The following is a 15,921-nucleotide window of genomic DNA, read 5'->3' on the forward strand; positions in this document are numbered from 1 at the left end:
CACTCCTGCTAATTGTGTCCATGCACCACAGGGAATGCACAATAGAAAGCACAGACTCAGAGGCCCGCTGAAGCTTAAGGATTAAATATCGAAAAAAATGCACAATGACTCCACTTATTTGGCGCCAACCACACAAGTATGTGAGAACCCTCGCCATATTCTCTACCCATAATACTTGGAAGCAAGAAGAATCATGACTTTTAATCTGTTATTTCTATCCACCTGACACAAAACACTGCTAGCTTTGAAGACACTGGCAAGTTGGGAAGGTAAATCTACAAGTCAATTTCATATTTTGAAATAAATAAAAGCAAACTTCATACATACCAATTATCTGTATATTTGTGAGAAGAACCGAAGGTTTCTAAGCCTTACTTCAAAATCTAACCCACCTCTTACAAAGAACAGCCCCATCTGGGCCTGGCAACCCCCTTATTATGGGCTGTCTTTCAGCCTCCACAATGTAATATTGGAAAATGGCAAAAATAACGCAAACCCACTTACTGGCATTTTTAGTGGTAACCTGGGGGGCAAGTCGGAAATGAACTCTTCAAATCTGATCAGCTCGTTAGCATGATGCAGCAGTGCTTCTGAGGCCTGGTTTTTATGGACCAAAATAATGTGGAAACCATGCCTGTGTCTCAGGTCACTAAGTTCCAATGCAAAATTGACATCAGCTGAAAGAAAAGGTACAGACCAACCCCATCCCCAAACATTAGAAACACGTGACAAAGACAGACAACTCTATTGACACCCACTGAGAAGAAAGGAAAGGCTGGACTATATTCAAAATTGCTTCCCCCGTTTCTTAGGAAAGAAACACGTTTCACAGGAAAGAAACACGTTTCACATCAGAAGAATGTAAGACAATCTTACCAAAAGAATTCCAAGACACATATGTTACTTTCAGTATTAAAAAGGAACAAATATGTTGGGGAGACTCAAATTTGAAAATTAACTTAAACTTTAAAAATTATTAATACTGAGCACAAGGTAAAAAAAAAAAAAAAAAAAAATCACATTTTTCTTTAATAAACCTGGTCCCGGCCGGGCGTGGTGGTTCACGCCTGTAATCCCAGCACTTTGGGAGGCCGAGGAGGGTGGATCACCTGAGGTCAGGAGTTTGAGACCAGCCTGACCAACTGGAGAAACCCCCATCTCTACTAAAAATACAAAATTAGCTGGGCGTGGTGGAACATGCCTGTAATCCTAGCTACTTGGGAGGCTGAGGCAGAAGAATCGCTTCAACTTGGGAGGCGGAGGTTGCAGTGAGCCGAGATTGCGCCATTGCACTCCAGCCTGGGCAACAAAAGCAAAACTCCATCTCAAAATAAATAAACAAAAAATAAAATAAAATAAAAAATAAACCTGGTCCCACAATAACTCAAGTTCCAAGGAGGAAATACAGAAATCCACCTAGACCCAATTTTTTTTCTAAACAGTTCTCAACAATAACCATAAACATGTCTCATGTACTTCAGCCTCTTTGGGGATACATTTTACTTTCACATGTTGCTGGCTTCTATGATAATTTCCCACACAGTGAGTTTAGCTGAAATTAGCAGATGTTTCTGTACTTACTTGACACAAGAACCACTGTGGCTGGAGCAGTGTGTGTATTTGCAAATCTGCGGAGACTCTGCCGCAGTTTATCATCAGCGGCATTCTTTGCAGTAGCATTGATGTGGGCAACGGTTACCTGCATTAATTTATAATAAGGGTGAATAAGCAGGAGCTGAGGCTAGAAAATTGCTACACATTCTGCCCATATTTTTTATTTTTTAAATTTTATTATACTTTAAGTTCTGGGGTACATGTGCAGAACGTGGTTTGTTACATAGGTATACATGTGCCATGGTGGTTTGCTGCACCTATCAACCCATCATCTAGGTTTTATGCCCCCACATGTATTAGGTATTTGTTCTAATGCTCTTCCTCCCCTTCCCCCAACCCCGACAGACAGACCCCAGTGTGTGTTTTTCCCCTCCCTGTGTCCATGTGTTCTCATTGTTCAACTCCCACTTATAAGGCAAGAACATGCACTGTTTGGTTTTCTGTTCCTACATTAGTTTGCTGAGAATAATGACTTCCAGCTTCATCCATGTCCCTGCAAAGGACATTATCTCATTCTTTTTTATGGCTGCATAGTGTTCCATCGTGTATATGTGCCACATTTTCTTTATCCAGTCTATCACTGATGTCTGCCCATATTTTAATAAGTAATTCTTGAGAAAAAAATTCTTATTACTATTAGGAATGGTAAAAAATTACAACAGATCTCAGTAATCTCAACATTGGTTCTTGATATGAACTGGGTCTGTGACTAACCCTGCTCTCATCTCCAATCTTCTGTTTTTGCATTTCTTTCATCCTCCTTTCAGAAAATAAGTAGAATATAGGAAGTGAAATTTGAACTCAGTTAAATTTGCTCTAATAGCTTCTGCCAACAATTTGGAGGTGGTAAAGATCAGACAAATGACTAAAATAAGATTTAAGGCTGTGTTTTATGTCAACTGTCCATGCTACCCATGCAAGCTTGTGCAATCCGCCTTTTGTTGTTGTTTTCTGTTTTGTTTTGTTTTGGGCTTTTAGCAGCTGGAAGCCATAGTTTTTAGTTTCTGTCCCTACTAATAAGCAGAAAAGAGAGATAAGGAAGGTGCTTTACTAGCCCAACCAGAAACAGAAACTGAGAATCCATGATTGTATTCTCGCCCTTGGACACCCCTGGATGGCTTTCAGGATCTGGGGCGAGGTGGTGGAGAGAGGAGGGAGGATATCCCCTAAGGGAGCTAAAATGCATTTATTTCTGTTAAAACGATCAGGCTCGCATATACGTCCCCAAAGGAAGGAAAGGTTAATTTTGAGAAAGTTGCCTCAGGCACCTGCAATACACAATAATAACTTGCTGGTTTTTGTAAAGAACATGGGTATATCATTTTAGACAAGCAATATGGACTATCAATATAATTAATTATCTAAGAGTCAAAAGACCCAAATTCTAGTTTCAGCTTAAAAGCAGACTCTGGGGGTCAGACAAATCTAGATTTAGATCCTTGCTCTTCCTGGCTGAGTAATCTTAAACAAGTTTCTTCACCTCTCAGGGCCTTAGTTTAATTTGTAAATTGTGAATTATATATTCTACGTGCCTGGTTCAAAGAGCAGTAATGAAAATCAAAGGAAATAATACATATATAACCATTATACCAGTATAGAACTAAAGTATAAATTAGGGAGCATAACTGAAAGAATGATTCAATTATTTCTAGTACTTTGGAGGTGATCTTTTGCTAATTTATTTTATTTGAAAACTTGGCACAAATGCAATATCATTAAACAAATTTTCAATCAGAATTCTAAAAAAAAAAAAAAACAAAAAAAAAACCACACACACACACACACACACACGTACAGCACTTTTAGAGGCCAAGGCACACACACGTACAGCACTTTTAGAGGCCAAGGCACACACACGTACAGCACTTTTAGAGGCCAAGGCAAGAGGACTGCTTGATCCCAGGAGTTTGAGACAAGCCTCCACCACCTAACCCTGGATCCTGAAAGCCATCCAGGGGTGTCCAAGGGACAGAATACAGTCATGGGTTCTTAGTTTCTGTTTCTGGTTGGAACATAGGGAGACCTCGTCTCTACAAAAAATAAAAAATGAGCCGAGCATGACGGCGTGCATCTGTGATCCTGGCTAGTGGGGAGGCTGAGGTGGGAGGATCACTGGGGTCCCAGGGTTTGAGGCTGCAGGGAGCCATGAATGCGTCACTGCACTCCAGCCTGGGTGACATTTAGACTCTGTCTCAAAACAAACAAACAAACAAATATCTGCTTATTCCTCTACTATAGATTAAAATTATTAAAATTTTTTTTACCTGGCAATTATTCAGCTCTTGAATAACTTCCTTGTTTTCTTTACTGATGTCACATACACAGATGAATTCTGCTTCTCTGTGGCCTTTAAAAAACTTCTCACGGATTCTTTGCACAACAGCAGTTGCTGACCGGCCAGAGGGAACGGAGCAGTTTTCAATATCCCAAAAAACTCCAATGGGGGGTAAGTTTTCTAGCACCTGTCCAGCTACTGCAACTTCTGGTGACCCTTAAGAAATGTTAACATTTTCAATTACTTGTAGTGGAAAATAAATTGCAAGTTAAAATAAGATAATAACTACCTATCATTCTCAGTGGTAGAAAAACTAAATTATGAATGAATGCCAAGTTTTAAGGCTACCAACCTCACTGGTTGACCTAATAAGCAATCAAGCTGTCAAAGTATCACTCTAAGAGATTATTTCTGTTTTTCAGGAGAAGACAAATCTAAAAGTCAAGTAACTTTAAGCCCACAATAAATCCACCTCCAAGCATGAGCCATTCTGACATTAAGCAGTGATGCTTCTCTGAACACAAGCACACTAACTGACCGGATACTGCAGCTCCAGGACCCGACTTTCAAGCTTAGCCCACACTTATCTACCTACTTGGTAGTAACCAACACTGAGGAGCTGACAAAGGGTGAAGCTGTTACTGTTGTTGATTTTGAGTTAACGCTCCATTAACATCTGATTTAATATTTTAAAAATGTTTTCAAAACGTCGCATTAACTACTTTTTAGGGAAATTATTTTAACTGAGAACTCTTTGGTTTTCAAATACTGTTTTTAATCAGCCATTAGTAAATTATTCTAAGCACTTCTAGGGAGTATACCGTCAACAAGTGCGATTTCCAACCTAAGGTGACACCAAGTCTTTTCCAGCACTTTTATTTCTCCTGATATACTACCAATTTTTCTATACACAGCTTCTGTGTATAGCCTCGGCCCAACATAAAGGGCAAATGACTTCCTGGTCCATAATAATAAAAAGATTTCTACCAAGATATGGAATTGGAGACTCACATACACAGTAGCTTTAGAACCATAAGGAATCCTTCAAAGGTGATTAAATGCAATGTTAGTATGAGATATTGAAAGCTATTTAAATATGCACATTTTATGCCATACTGTCATTTACCAAATTTTGAAGCAGCTTTGCCTAGACTGGTCGCCAATAACAACGTGGTCTCCTTCCCTGTTCCTTTGGTTCCACAGCCATTACACAGAGGGACAGCAAGAGGTGCAGGTTGAGTATTTGGAGGTGGTATATTTGGCCAGACTTTAGCCGCATCGATTATGCTATTTCTTGCTGGCTGTTTTAAATTTTTTTTAAAAAGGAGGAGGTGTCAGATACATCATTTCAGAAGCTGGAGTTATATACAACAACTGAAAATACACTCTAAGTGTTTTACCTTTCCACTTGCTAGCCTCTAATAAAAAGGACTTTCAAATAATCTTTCCAAGAACCATTAGCTATCAGTTCATAAATTCATTTCCAGAAGTGACTTGACATGATCAAGAAAGATATTCACGTGGTCAGATCTTTACATTCTGGGGCATGAGTCTGCTGCAACGAAGACCTCACACATATTTTACATAAAGGGTAGCAAAGTCTCACTTGAACACCAATGTGACTGAGGCCAAGCTTCAGGTTTCCCACATTATTGCAAAAAGACAACATGCAGTTATCTACCTTACATGAATGGACCCATGTATAAGTTGAATGTAAGTTATAAGAAATCCATCGTGCTTTAGCCTTTAAACATAGAACACGAAGGCTTTGCCAACCTCTTGTTTGCAACAAGAGGCTCTAAAAGTATAAACTACAAAAATAATGACTCTCTACTTTTTTGAATGATCTCCCATCTTACCCTTTGTTTCTTTCAGAACCAGCAAAAATTATGCTGATGGGGAGATTCCCCTATACCATGGGAGAATCTTCAACCCCATGTATAATACTTTTCAAGATAAATCCACTTCAAAAAAGTCATTCCTCAATCCTCAGCTGCACCCAACTTAAGAAATAAAAAGATACGAACCTTGTTTAGACAGTCTTCGCAGTAAAGTGAGCCCTTTAAACAAACCGGAGGTACCACATTAAGGTGCAAAGAGTTGGTGCACAAGTGAGGCGTTAGCTCCGACTGTGAAATGTGCTCTTCCAAATGCCCTGGAGCCCCGCTTGTGAAATCAGAACAGGGGAAATAGCCAGCGGAGGTGCAGCCCTGCAGACTCGGAAACTGATGCAGCTTGTGCACATTACCATGACATGACTGGAAGTGGAGTTTTCCACAACAGGGCAGGTGTTTGCAGGAAGACAGGTTACTCTCTAGACACATGCTGGGAAAGTCACTTGCAATGCCTGCCAAATTGTTCCTAGCTGAGGCATTCTGGAGTGAAGATGCAGACTGGAAAGCAAACCCTGACCCTACCTGACACGTGATTGTCCTGGTGCTTTGCGAGTCTAACAGTGCGCCCGGGTGAATCAAGCTACTGGTACCTCCGCTACCGCCACCACCACCACCAAAACGCATTGGCGAAGTGGAGGGTTCATTAGGGCAATGAGCACAGCAGCTTACTTTGGGGACAGTAGAAAGCTGTATTTTAGGCTGCTGAAGAGAACGAATATCAGGAAGTGGGACTGCTGGAAAAAGCTTAGAGCCAGCATGAAGGGGTGATGGTACATCCTTTAGTTCCACAGCAACTTTCTTGTTCTCCATGTACTCTTTCTGAGAAAAGAAAATCAGAACATAAATTAATTTTATGAGGCCCGTGGTTTTTTGGTTACTCATATCTTACTGCATGCACAAACAGAAATAGTGTTCAATTCTGTTACATCACTAAATCATAACTGAACAAAATGGAATCACAGCTAGTTAAAACCAGAAACATTCTTCAGAGAGGTCTGTAGGACGTGAACACTGGAACACACAACTAAAATTAAGACTACATTCTTCCTGAATTGAAACAGACTGGGGTGGGAGGGCCTGTTTACATCTTTAGCAGCCACCACGCCTCAGTAACTTCCTTTTGGTAATTTCCCCTTGCCTCACAGAATCTTCTGAAGACAAAATAGGTGGTATGAAAACAACCCCTCACAAACAGCATTCAATAAAGATGGCTAACACACACAGTGGTTTGAGGACAATACTTAATAGTTCTGTGGTCAGGCCATAAGGGGTTTTAGTAAGATACCCCAAAGGAAAAGAGTAAAGTTTCAAACACAGATGAGATCAGCCATCTACCCAGATGGCCCACCCATGTTGCTGATGACATTTCATAAACCCTAAGATATCATGACCTAAAGCCATAATGACAATTATATTGCAGCCAGTGAAAAGATTTAGAGAAATTAGAAAACTATCCAAGAAAAAGATCCAAGACAAATAGTTTGCCACATGACTCCAACACAGACACAGGAAGCCAATATATTACAAAGGTTCTGAGCAGAGCATCAGTGGCAGAGACCTAGGTTAGAATCTGATACTCAATAGTTGTATGACCTTGGGTAAGTTACTCAACCTACACTTTGGTTTCCTCATCCATAAACTGGGAATACAATATACCTCCTAGAGTTGCTAGGAGGATAAAATAAGATAGAGCACATAGACCACCTGGCACAGTACCTAGCCACTGAAAGGGGACTGAATTCATCAGCCTTCACAGGCTGACTGCAAGAGACATTAAGATGAAGAGGGGGCCCTGCTACAGTGACTGAGACGTGCTCACCCTTCATAGCATATGAGGGTCCATCTGACGCCTAAAATTCCACTCCTTTTGCTGTGATTCTACACTCACCTGGGAGCATAGGCTCATCTGGAAGAAATGTGAATTTTCAGCTAAACTTTCCCTAAAAGGGAGATAACAGCAACGGGCTGACCAGCCAATGAACTGCCCTCTTGGTAATTATAGTTCAGACTGAAATTAACACACTGGTATTCTGATTTATACAGATCAGGCTCATACAGGCAGGCTTATTATGAGTTGATCCCCTGAACCTACTCCATTCTGCATGCCACTGACAAAATTGAGTTTCAAGATCTGTAAAGCTGACCATGTAATTCTGAATTGTGTGACTCCATGAGGACCAGATCTACCACCCCATCCCAGGAAGCCTTGCTTTTGATGCCAACCCTCACTGTCAACTGTCTCTAAAATAAAACACTCCTAAAATGACCCAAATTACTTGATGTCTTGCAACAAAGACAACTATATAGTGAAAACCTAGAGAAAATAGAGAATTAAACTGGTTTTTAAAAAGTTATTAACACCCGGCCAGGCGCGGTGGCTCACGCCTGTAATCCTAGCACTTGGGAGGCCGAGGCGGGTGGATCACCTAAGGTCAGAAGTTCAAGACCAGCCTGGCCAACACGGTGAAACCCCATCTCTACTAAAATACAAAAATTAGCCAGGCATAATGGCGACTGCCTGTAAACCCAGCTACTAGGGAGGCTGAGACGGGAGAATCCCTTGAACTAGGGACAGTGGTTGCAGTGAACCCGGATCGTGCCACTGCACTCCAGCCTAGGCGGCTGAGCCGAAACTCCATCTCAAAAAATAAAATCAAATAAAAGTTATTAATACCCTTATATAAAATTATATTATAGTCTCACTTGAATCCCACGTACAATAGAAAATAAGAAATAGAAAGGTGGTAACATGAGTGCATGAAATGAAGTCAGGAAATGTCAAAATTGGCTGGACGCGGTGGCTCACGCCTGTAATCCCAGCACTTTGGGAGGCTGAGGCAGGAGGATCACTTGAGGTCAGGAGGTCAAGACCAGCCTGGCCAACATGGCGAAACCTCGTCTCCACTAAAAATACAAAAATTAGCCAGCCATGGCAGCACAGGCCTGTAATCCCAGCTACTGAGGAGGCTGAGGCAGGAGACCTGCTTAAACCTGGGAGGCAGAGGTTGCAATGAGCCGAGATCACACCACTGCACTCCAGCATGGGCCACAGAGCAAGACTGCACCTCAAAAAAAAAAAGAAAATGTCAAAATCACAATGAGTAAGCAAGAAGTTAGAGACATAAATGTATACTGAGAATTAAATATTCAAGAGAAATCTCGAAATAAAAAACAGGCAGTGGATAAGCTCTTCCCAACCCTTCCTAGATTATAGACTCAAAACTCAAGAGGGCTACAGTAAAATACAACATATTTTGTATTTTCCTCTGATTTTACTCCACAATGTGGATTTTTAATCTTTGTTACCTGTGACTTTAATGAGGAAGAAATCTTTCCCAAATTTTAACATTAAATATTCAAGGCATCTACTGTTACTCAAAGTGAAATAGAAGAGTTAAAAAATTGTGCTGTGCTCTCACATTATAATGTGGTATAAGAGGCAATACAGGCAAGATCTACAGAAAAATGTGGCACAGACTCTAGGATGAGAGACTGTATCCCAGACCAAATGGACCTCTCTCATCTATTTGGATGAGGAATCTGCTACATCCTTAGTCTTGCATATAGTTACCGTTTGGGGACTATGTGGCAGCGTCTGCTCAGGACGAGAAAAGCAATTAGAGAATTTCCAAAGCCATGGCTTAGCATCATTATCTTGTTGAAGCCATCCACGTGTTCTACTGCAGGAGTTCTCAGTTCCGTTTCCTTCCATCATACAGCCATGCAAAGTGATTCAACATCCTTTCATCTTTCTTTTCTTTCATTCTTCCACCCTGTTAAGAACGAGTAAGATTTCAGTGTTATTTCCTTGCATAAGTACAAACTTTACAGCATACTAAAATGTGAAACCACAGCTATATTTACAGTCCTATGGCTCTCAACAATTCAAATCTTTGTTTCAAGAGGAAGTCTCGCTCTGTCGCCCAGGCTGGCATGCAGTGGTACGATCTCAGCTCACTGCAACCTCCGTCTCCCGGGTTCAAGCGATTTTCCTGCCTCAGCCTCCAGAGTAGCTGGGACTACAGGAGCCCGTCACTATGCCTGGCTAATTTTTATATTTTTAGTAGAGATGGGGTTTCACCAAGTTGGCCAGGCTGGTCTTGAACTCCTGACCTCAAGTGATCCACCCTCCTCGGCCTCCCAAAGTGCTGGGATTACAGGTGTTAGCCACTGCGCCCGGCCAACAATTCAAATCTTAACAAACAAAATAATAATAATAAATTAAAGAAAGAAAAAAACACAAAATATCAGAACATATTACGGGTTAATAAAATTTGGTAAACTTGGTTGACTGTTTATGCTTAAAATCTAACTGCAACAACCTGATTTCTTAAAAAATCTATAATCTGCCATTCTTCATGTTTCATAGCTCTTCAAATAAAAAATGAACTCTCCATGAGTCTTGTTTCCTTTCCACACGTAACCATGCTTGAGAGAAGTAGCCATATCTTGGAAACTTGCATATTCCAGAGTGAGACTTCTCCTCACTTGGCTGGAATCAATTTTTTCTACTACAGTTTTTCTGAATTCTTTTCGGCTCTCTCTCCCTAAAGATTCTGCTCAGGAAAGTCAAAAGTTAACAGAAGAGAGCATCTAATCTGAGTAAAAGAGCCACCACCACATCCTCATTGACAATTATATGTAAGATTTTAAAATTGATTTAAGAGCAACTTCTTGCACTGGTTCCTTGATCTGAGCATGAAAAGTCCAAACTAAGTGGCCTCTGTGGACTTTGAATTTGATTTGCTACAGAACAAATCGAACCAATTTCTTAGTTTACTAATGATGAAAGTGCAATCTGATATACCACCAAAAATCTAACTGATAGAAAAATCTCAAGTCGCAGATGTGTTATATCTACGCCAGAGCAACAACACTCTTACAGGTCTTAACAATAAATGCAAGCGAGGCACCGTGGCTCAGGCCTGTAATCCCAGCACTTTGGGAGGCCAAGGTGGGTGGATTGCTTGAACCCAGGAGTTCCCAACCAGCCTGGGCAACATGGCAAAACCCCATGGCTACAAAAAATTAGCTGAGCGTGGTGGTGCATGCCTGTAGCCCCAGCTACTCAGGAGGCTATGGTGGAAGAATCACCTAAGACTGCGTAGTCAAGGCTGCAGTGAGCTGTGATTGCACCACTGCACTGCAGCCTGGGCGACGGAGTGAGACCCTGTCTCAAAAACCAACAAACAAAATTACATGAAATTAAAATGTCAGTGTCCATAAATAAAGTTTAATTGGGACACAGACACACTCATTCACTTAAATACTGCCTATGACTGCTTTTGCATTCCAATTGCAGAGTTGCAAAGAGAGTCTCTGCAAAGAGACTGTATGGCCCACAAAGCCTATATTTACTACGTGGCTCTTTTGTCAGCCTGGGCAACATAGCAAGATCACAGCTCTAAAATAAAATAAAGTTCAAAAAATTAGCATAGTGTGGCAGCATGCGCCTAGTCCCAGCTACTAGAGAGACTGAGGTAGGAGGATCTCTTGAGCCCAAGAATTTGAGGCTACAGTGAACTATATTGTGCCACTGGCCCTTCAGCGTGGGCAACAGAGTGAGATTCCATCTCTAAAAAAATTTTTGTTTTAAAGTTTCTGTTTCCTCCTATGCAAAATGTGGCTAATTTCTCCCCGCCACTGCATTACAGAGAAAAAAAAATTAGATAAATGAACCCCACTGTCTATTTTCACCACTGTATCTCTTGTGCCAACCAAAATGCTCCCTACTCTGTAAATACAAAGTAAACATTACCTACTACACACTATTGGGAGTGGTTAATTTGGAGATGGATTTAACTGCTACCACTGATAGTAAATTACGATTCTTGTCTTTCCTATTAGATACAGGTTTTATGTCCCCAAAAAGCTCCTCTCAAAATCTTAAGAATCTGTGATATTCACGGTGTTCATAACTTAAACATTCTCTCAAACTTCTTCAAAGCCAAATCCTGAAAGTGAGCTAACATTCACAGTATTATCTAGTTTATAAAGTATTTTCACTTAACATTACTTATGTCTTCATTCAGCAAATATTTACTTAGTATCTACTATGCAGCAGGCCTGTGCTTGGCACAAGGAATATAATGATGAAAAAAAACCCAGACGGTGGGATCCTCTTATATAATTTTTGCAATAATCCTGTGAAATAGACAGGGGAGAAATTAGCTACATTTTTGCAGAGAGAGAAAAAGAAACTTAATGAAGTTTTGTAGCGAGCCTGACACAAAATTAGGCTTGTTCACCCCTTTCCACTACATCAAGGTGCCTTCAATACTGCTCAATACAAGCGATTAAAAGTAAAAACTTTCAGGTGCCTGCACCCTGAAAACTTCCCAAATATCATCCACGAAGCAACTTAGGTAGCCAAAAGCAGGTTCTGTTTGACTTGAGCGACAGTCTCCTTTCTGTCACTCTCTTCAAGTCTTTTGACCAATTCAATGAGGAGAGCATAGGCTCTGTAGACTGTCTGCGTTTTGGTCTCCAATTAGACTGCGGTGCAGCTTTGGACAACTCACAACCTCTCTGAACCTCAGATCCCATCTCTAAAATGGGTGTGATAATAATAGAAACCACCTTACAAGGCCGTTGTTTGGATTACATGAGGTAATCCACGGGGAACATTTAGCAAATGTTGTTTCCTTAGCACCCAATCTAGTCTTTGACCCCACACCACCCCATCCCATTACCGTTTTCTCCCCCATAGCTCTTCTGTCCAAAACGGCCTTTTTAGCTTATTTTATTATCTTTCTCCCCCATTAGGCTATAAACTCCATGACAGCAGAGACTATGTTTTCTTATTTACTATTCCAACTCCTGTCCTTAGTACAATGCCTGGCATATTTTAATAAACTGTTGAACGAATAAAGCTTAATAAATAGGAAAACAGTTTAGGTTTCAATACACCGATATGCAAAACAGAAGAATATTTACCGCTCAGAGAAGTCCAAAAGACACAAATGCAATTGGACAGCTCTTGGTAATACCGGAAAGGTGCTTGAGAAACTCTAAAAGGTGTATCACGAGGTCGCGTTACAACTACTAGTGAGAGTGGCTGAAGCCCTAGACACTGTCAACCCTGAGACTACACCCTATGTGTTGCTAAAAGGCCGAGGGGAATGCAAAACGGCCGGGGACGGGGCAGTGTGTTGCAAAAACACCCGCCCCTTTCCTTCTCTCTTAACCTTCCAGCTGTGCACTTCACTCCTGGAGGGCCCCACCAGGGGTCAGACAGGGGCGGGCGGGGAGCCAAATGCCCTCGAAGGGGAACAGCGGCGCCAACAGTGACAGTAGTGAATGGACCCGAAAGGGAGACAAGCCAACTCTTTCGTGGGGGGCCCAACTGGCGCGTCCCAGTTAGCCAACCTCCCCTCTCCACCACCATCCCACCAGCAATAAGCGGGGAAAGAGGGGACACTGTCCTCCGTCCCGCCCCGCTGGCCTCGGAGCAGAGCCTGCCGGGGTCTGGTCGCAGGACTGTCTGCAAACTCACCTCTGCCGCCGGCTCCACCTCCGCTCACATTCCGGCCCCGCCGCCTTCCCCCCGCCCCCCCCAGGCCCTTTGTTTTGATTCCCGACTCCGCAGCTCCCGCCGCCGCCGCCAAGCGCACCCTCCACTTCCGCTTCCGCACCACACCGCCCCTGTCGCAAAACCGACGCCCTTCTCTCCTCTTCGCCCCGCCCCTTCCTCGCCCCGCCTCCGCCGCCGCGTCCTGTCCGCGCGGGGCATGCTGGGAACCCCGGGGGGGGCGGGGCCTCGCGGCCCTGCAGCCTCGTCAGGCTCAGTCCCCTCCCGATAAACCCCTAAATAGGGACTTTCCCGGGGGGTGACCCTGGCTTTTTTGGCGAAAACCCCCAGTTTAAGGAGGCCTTCCCCCTGGCTTCACGTTGTGGAGTCGAAAGGAACCTTGAAGCGGAGAATGAGCTCGTGACGTGGACCCGAGGAAAAAACCTGCCAACCAGGATTTAATAGAATTCAGCTCTTTCAGGCTTTGGAGGGAAGGCGATTTGAACGGGATTTCAATGAAAAACCCTATCCCTTCGGCTTTTTTTTTTTCCTCTCTCGGGTCTCGTCACGTGATGGTCCTACTTTATTTTTAAAAACTAAATGGCGCATATTCCCCAGCATCCTAAATCTAGTGCAACCTAGTGGCAAATGGAGAAAAAAATAACTGCCAACCCGGCTTCCTACGAGGTCCCCCGGAGTTCTCGCAAAGTTGCGACCCAGCTGGCAAAAATACAGTGTGTGCAAAGACTCAACTGGACATTGCCACCAAGAATCAAGAGATTTTGGGGGACTTTAGCAAGAAAACGTTATTTTTAAAAGCCCTGCTCCAAAGCTGGTTACAAATGAATACTGCGTTTCCAGTGACAGATTGGGCGAGCAGAAAGGAGATCTTACGGTTAGTTTCAAACACTTTGTGTTTTAGGTGGCCAGATATGCTGTGTGGTTTGCTTTAAAAAAAAAAAATAGCGCCCCACAATCTTCACGTTTCCCTGGAATAAAAAAAATTTAAGACTCAGCAAAAGGGTGATTTCTGAAACTACCAGCTGATTACTATTTTCTGTTGCAAATTAGGAAAAAAGCAAAGCACATATTGTGTAAGTTAAATCTAGACACGATTTAGGATGTGCTAGCTGCTAGCTGAATGCTACCTTAGGAGTTTATTTTTAAAGTTTGCCCAGAAACAAGTTGACTTTGCAAAAGAATCAGTAAGTCGAAATTGCCAAACGAGAATATTTTGCCCAAAAAAATCCTTACTGGGAGGTTATTTCAATAGGCAATCCCCATTACGTGGGGATTATTAACACATCCCTGTAAACATCCCTGTAGACGGGTATTGTGGAGGGCAGGATCAGACATGTAGCTGAAGAATCCTTTGTGCCTGTATTTAATTTTCCAGAAGGCAGATGGCAAGCACACATCCTCTCCCTGCGTAGGTATTTATTACTGCTGACTAAATCTTGACTGTGGGCCGGGCGCAGTGGCTCAGGCCTGTATTCCCAATACTTTGAGAGGCTACGGAGGGAGGATCTCTTGAGCCTACAAATTTGAGACTAGACTGGGAAACGGTGAAACCCTATCACTATTTAGAAAAGAAAGAAAAAGAAAAAAATCTTCATTATATCTGTGTATAGGTAGTATTTTCCAAGTGGAGATTAGAATAGATGAAAAACCCGTTTCTAGCGTTTTGGCTTTTTTCAAAGTACCAAACAAATAAGCTACTCTTCAGAGGTGTTTTTTCCCCATTTTATTTCAGTTGAGTATGTTTCAACACAAGCCATATTAACTAAAAATCTTAAGAAACAAGGTAATTGTAGGTTTCTAATTGCTTTTTTTAAAAAATAGTTTTTAGCCAGAAAACATTAAAGAATGCAGACACATTTCCTTTTTACTTTTTTTTTTTTTTTTTTTGAGACAAAGTCTTGCTTCATTGCCCAGGCTGGAGTGCAGTGGCAGGATCTTGGCTCACTGCAGCCTCCGCCTCCCGGGTTCAACCGATTCTCATGCCTCAGCCTCCTGAGTAGCTAGGATTACAGGCGCCCACCACCATGCCTGGCTAATTTTTGTGTTTTTAGTAGAGACGGGATATTGCCATGTTGGCCAGGCTGGTCTCGAACTCCTAGCCTCAAGTGATCCTCCCGCCTCGGCCTCTTTAGGATTACAGGGCTGAGCCAACGAGCCTGACCACATTTTCTTTATATGTATATTTTTCTTTTAGATTCCTTTTTACCAAGCAGACACATTTTGTTTGACTTAGCTTGGCATTCTTTCAAGTCCAAAGCTGTAACTAGTCACAACAAGTAAATGTAGTGATTGAAAATGGGCGGGGCATGGTGACTCATGTCGTAATCCCAGCACTTTGGGAGGCTGAGACAGGAGGACCCCTTGAGGCATGGTGTTTAAAACCAGCCTGAGCAACGTGGTGTGACACTTGTCTCTATTAAAAAAATTTTTTAAAACAAAATAGTCGTATTAAGTTGAAGGCTAATAAAAGTCTGAATTACAAATACTTTTAAAAGAAATGTAATTTTATTGCTGTTTTCTAAAGACTAGGAGCCTAAGCAAAGTATACCAGCCCTTAGGAGACAATTATGAGTCAAAATACATAAATTTTCTCTTAAGATATATTT

General features: G+C 42.0%; 2 protein-coding genes and 1 non-coding gene across 24 annotated transcripts in view; 2 read left to right on the forward strand and 1 right to left on the reverse strand.

Moving 5' to 3' along the window:
• MARF1 (meiosis regulator and mRNA stability factor 1) overlaps positions 1–13,461 on the reverse strand; it is a 48,944-nt gene extending 35,483 nt beyond the window's left edge. For 14 of the 19 annotated variants that reach the window (XR_010152287.1, XR_010152285.1, XR_010152286.1 and 11 more), the window contains exons 1-7: positions 13,280–13,461; positions 9,356–9,557; positions 5,917–6,603; positions 5,016–5,190; positions 3,879–4,105; positions 1,582–1,699; positions 505–677 (exon numbers count right to left, since the gene is read on the reverse strand). Coding sequence is in view for 16 of the 19 variants with exons in the window: in XM_063796715.1 (XP_063652785.1) it covers positions 505–677; positions 1,582–1,699; positions 3,879–4,105; positions 5,016–5,190; positions 5,917–6,603; positions 9,356–9,499 (1,524 nt within the window). In the remaining 3 variants the exon portion in view is untranslated. Of the gene's footprint in view, positions 1–504; positions 678–1,581; positions 1,700–3,878; positions 4,106–5,015; positions 5,191–5,916; positions 6,604–9,355; positions 9,558–12,720 lie in introns of all 19 variants that reach the window. The other 5 variants (XM_063796709.1, XM_054668883.1, XM_063796710.1 and 2 more) reach the window with 4 other exon arrangements.
• Positions 13,462–13,496: 35 nt separating this feature from the next.
• The window catches only part of NDE1 (nudE neurodevelopment protein 1), a 71,816-nt gene continuing 69,391 nt past the window's right edge, over positions 13,497–15,921 (forward strand). For 3 of the 4 annotated variants that reach the window (XR_010152294.1, XM_054668930.2, XM_054668928.2), the window contains exon 1: positions 13,497–14,189. Coding sequence is in view for 3 of the 4 variants with exons in the window: in XM_054668930.2 (XP_054524905.1) it covers positions 14,137–14,189 (53 nt within the window). In the remaining variant the exon portion in view is untranslated. The remainder of the gene's footprint in view (positions 14,190–15,921) is intronic. The other variant, XM_054668929.2, reaches the window with a different exon arrangement.
• Positions 13,557–13,634, forward strand: MIR484 (microRNA mir-484). The gene has a single exon (NR_035812.1). It is a non-coding gene; the product is annotated as a microRNA mir-484 (primary transcript).

The sequence above is a fragment of the Pan troglodytes genome, chromosome 18, assembly GCF_028858775.2.
Source record: "Pan troglodytes isolate AG18354 chromosome 18, NHGRI_mPanTro3-v2.0_pri, whole genome shotgun sequence".
Lineage (NCBI taxonomy): Eukaryota > Metazoa > Chordata > Mammalia > Primates > Hominidae > Pan > Pan troglodytes.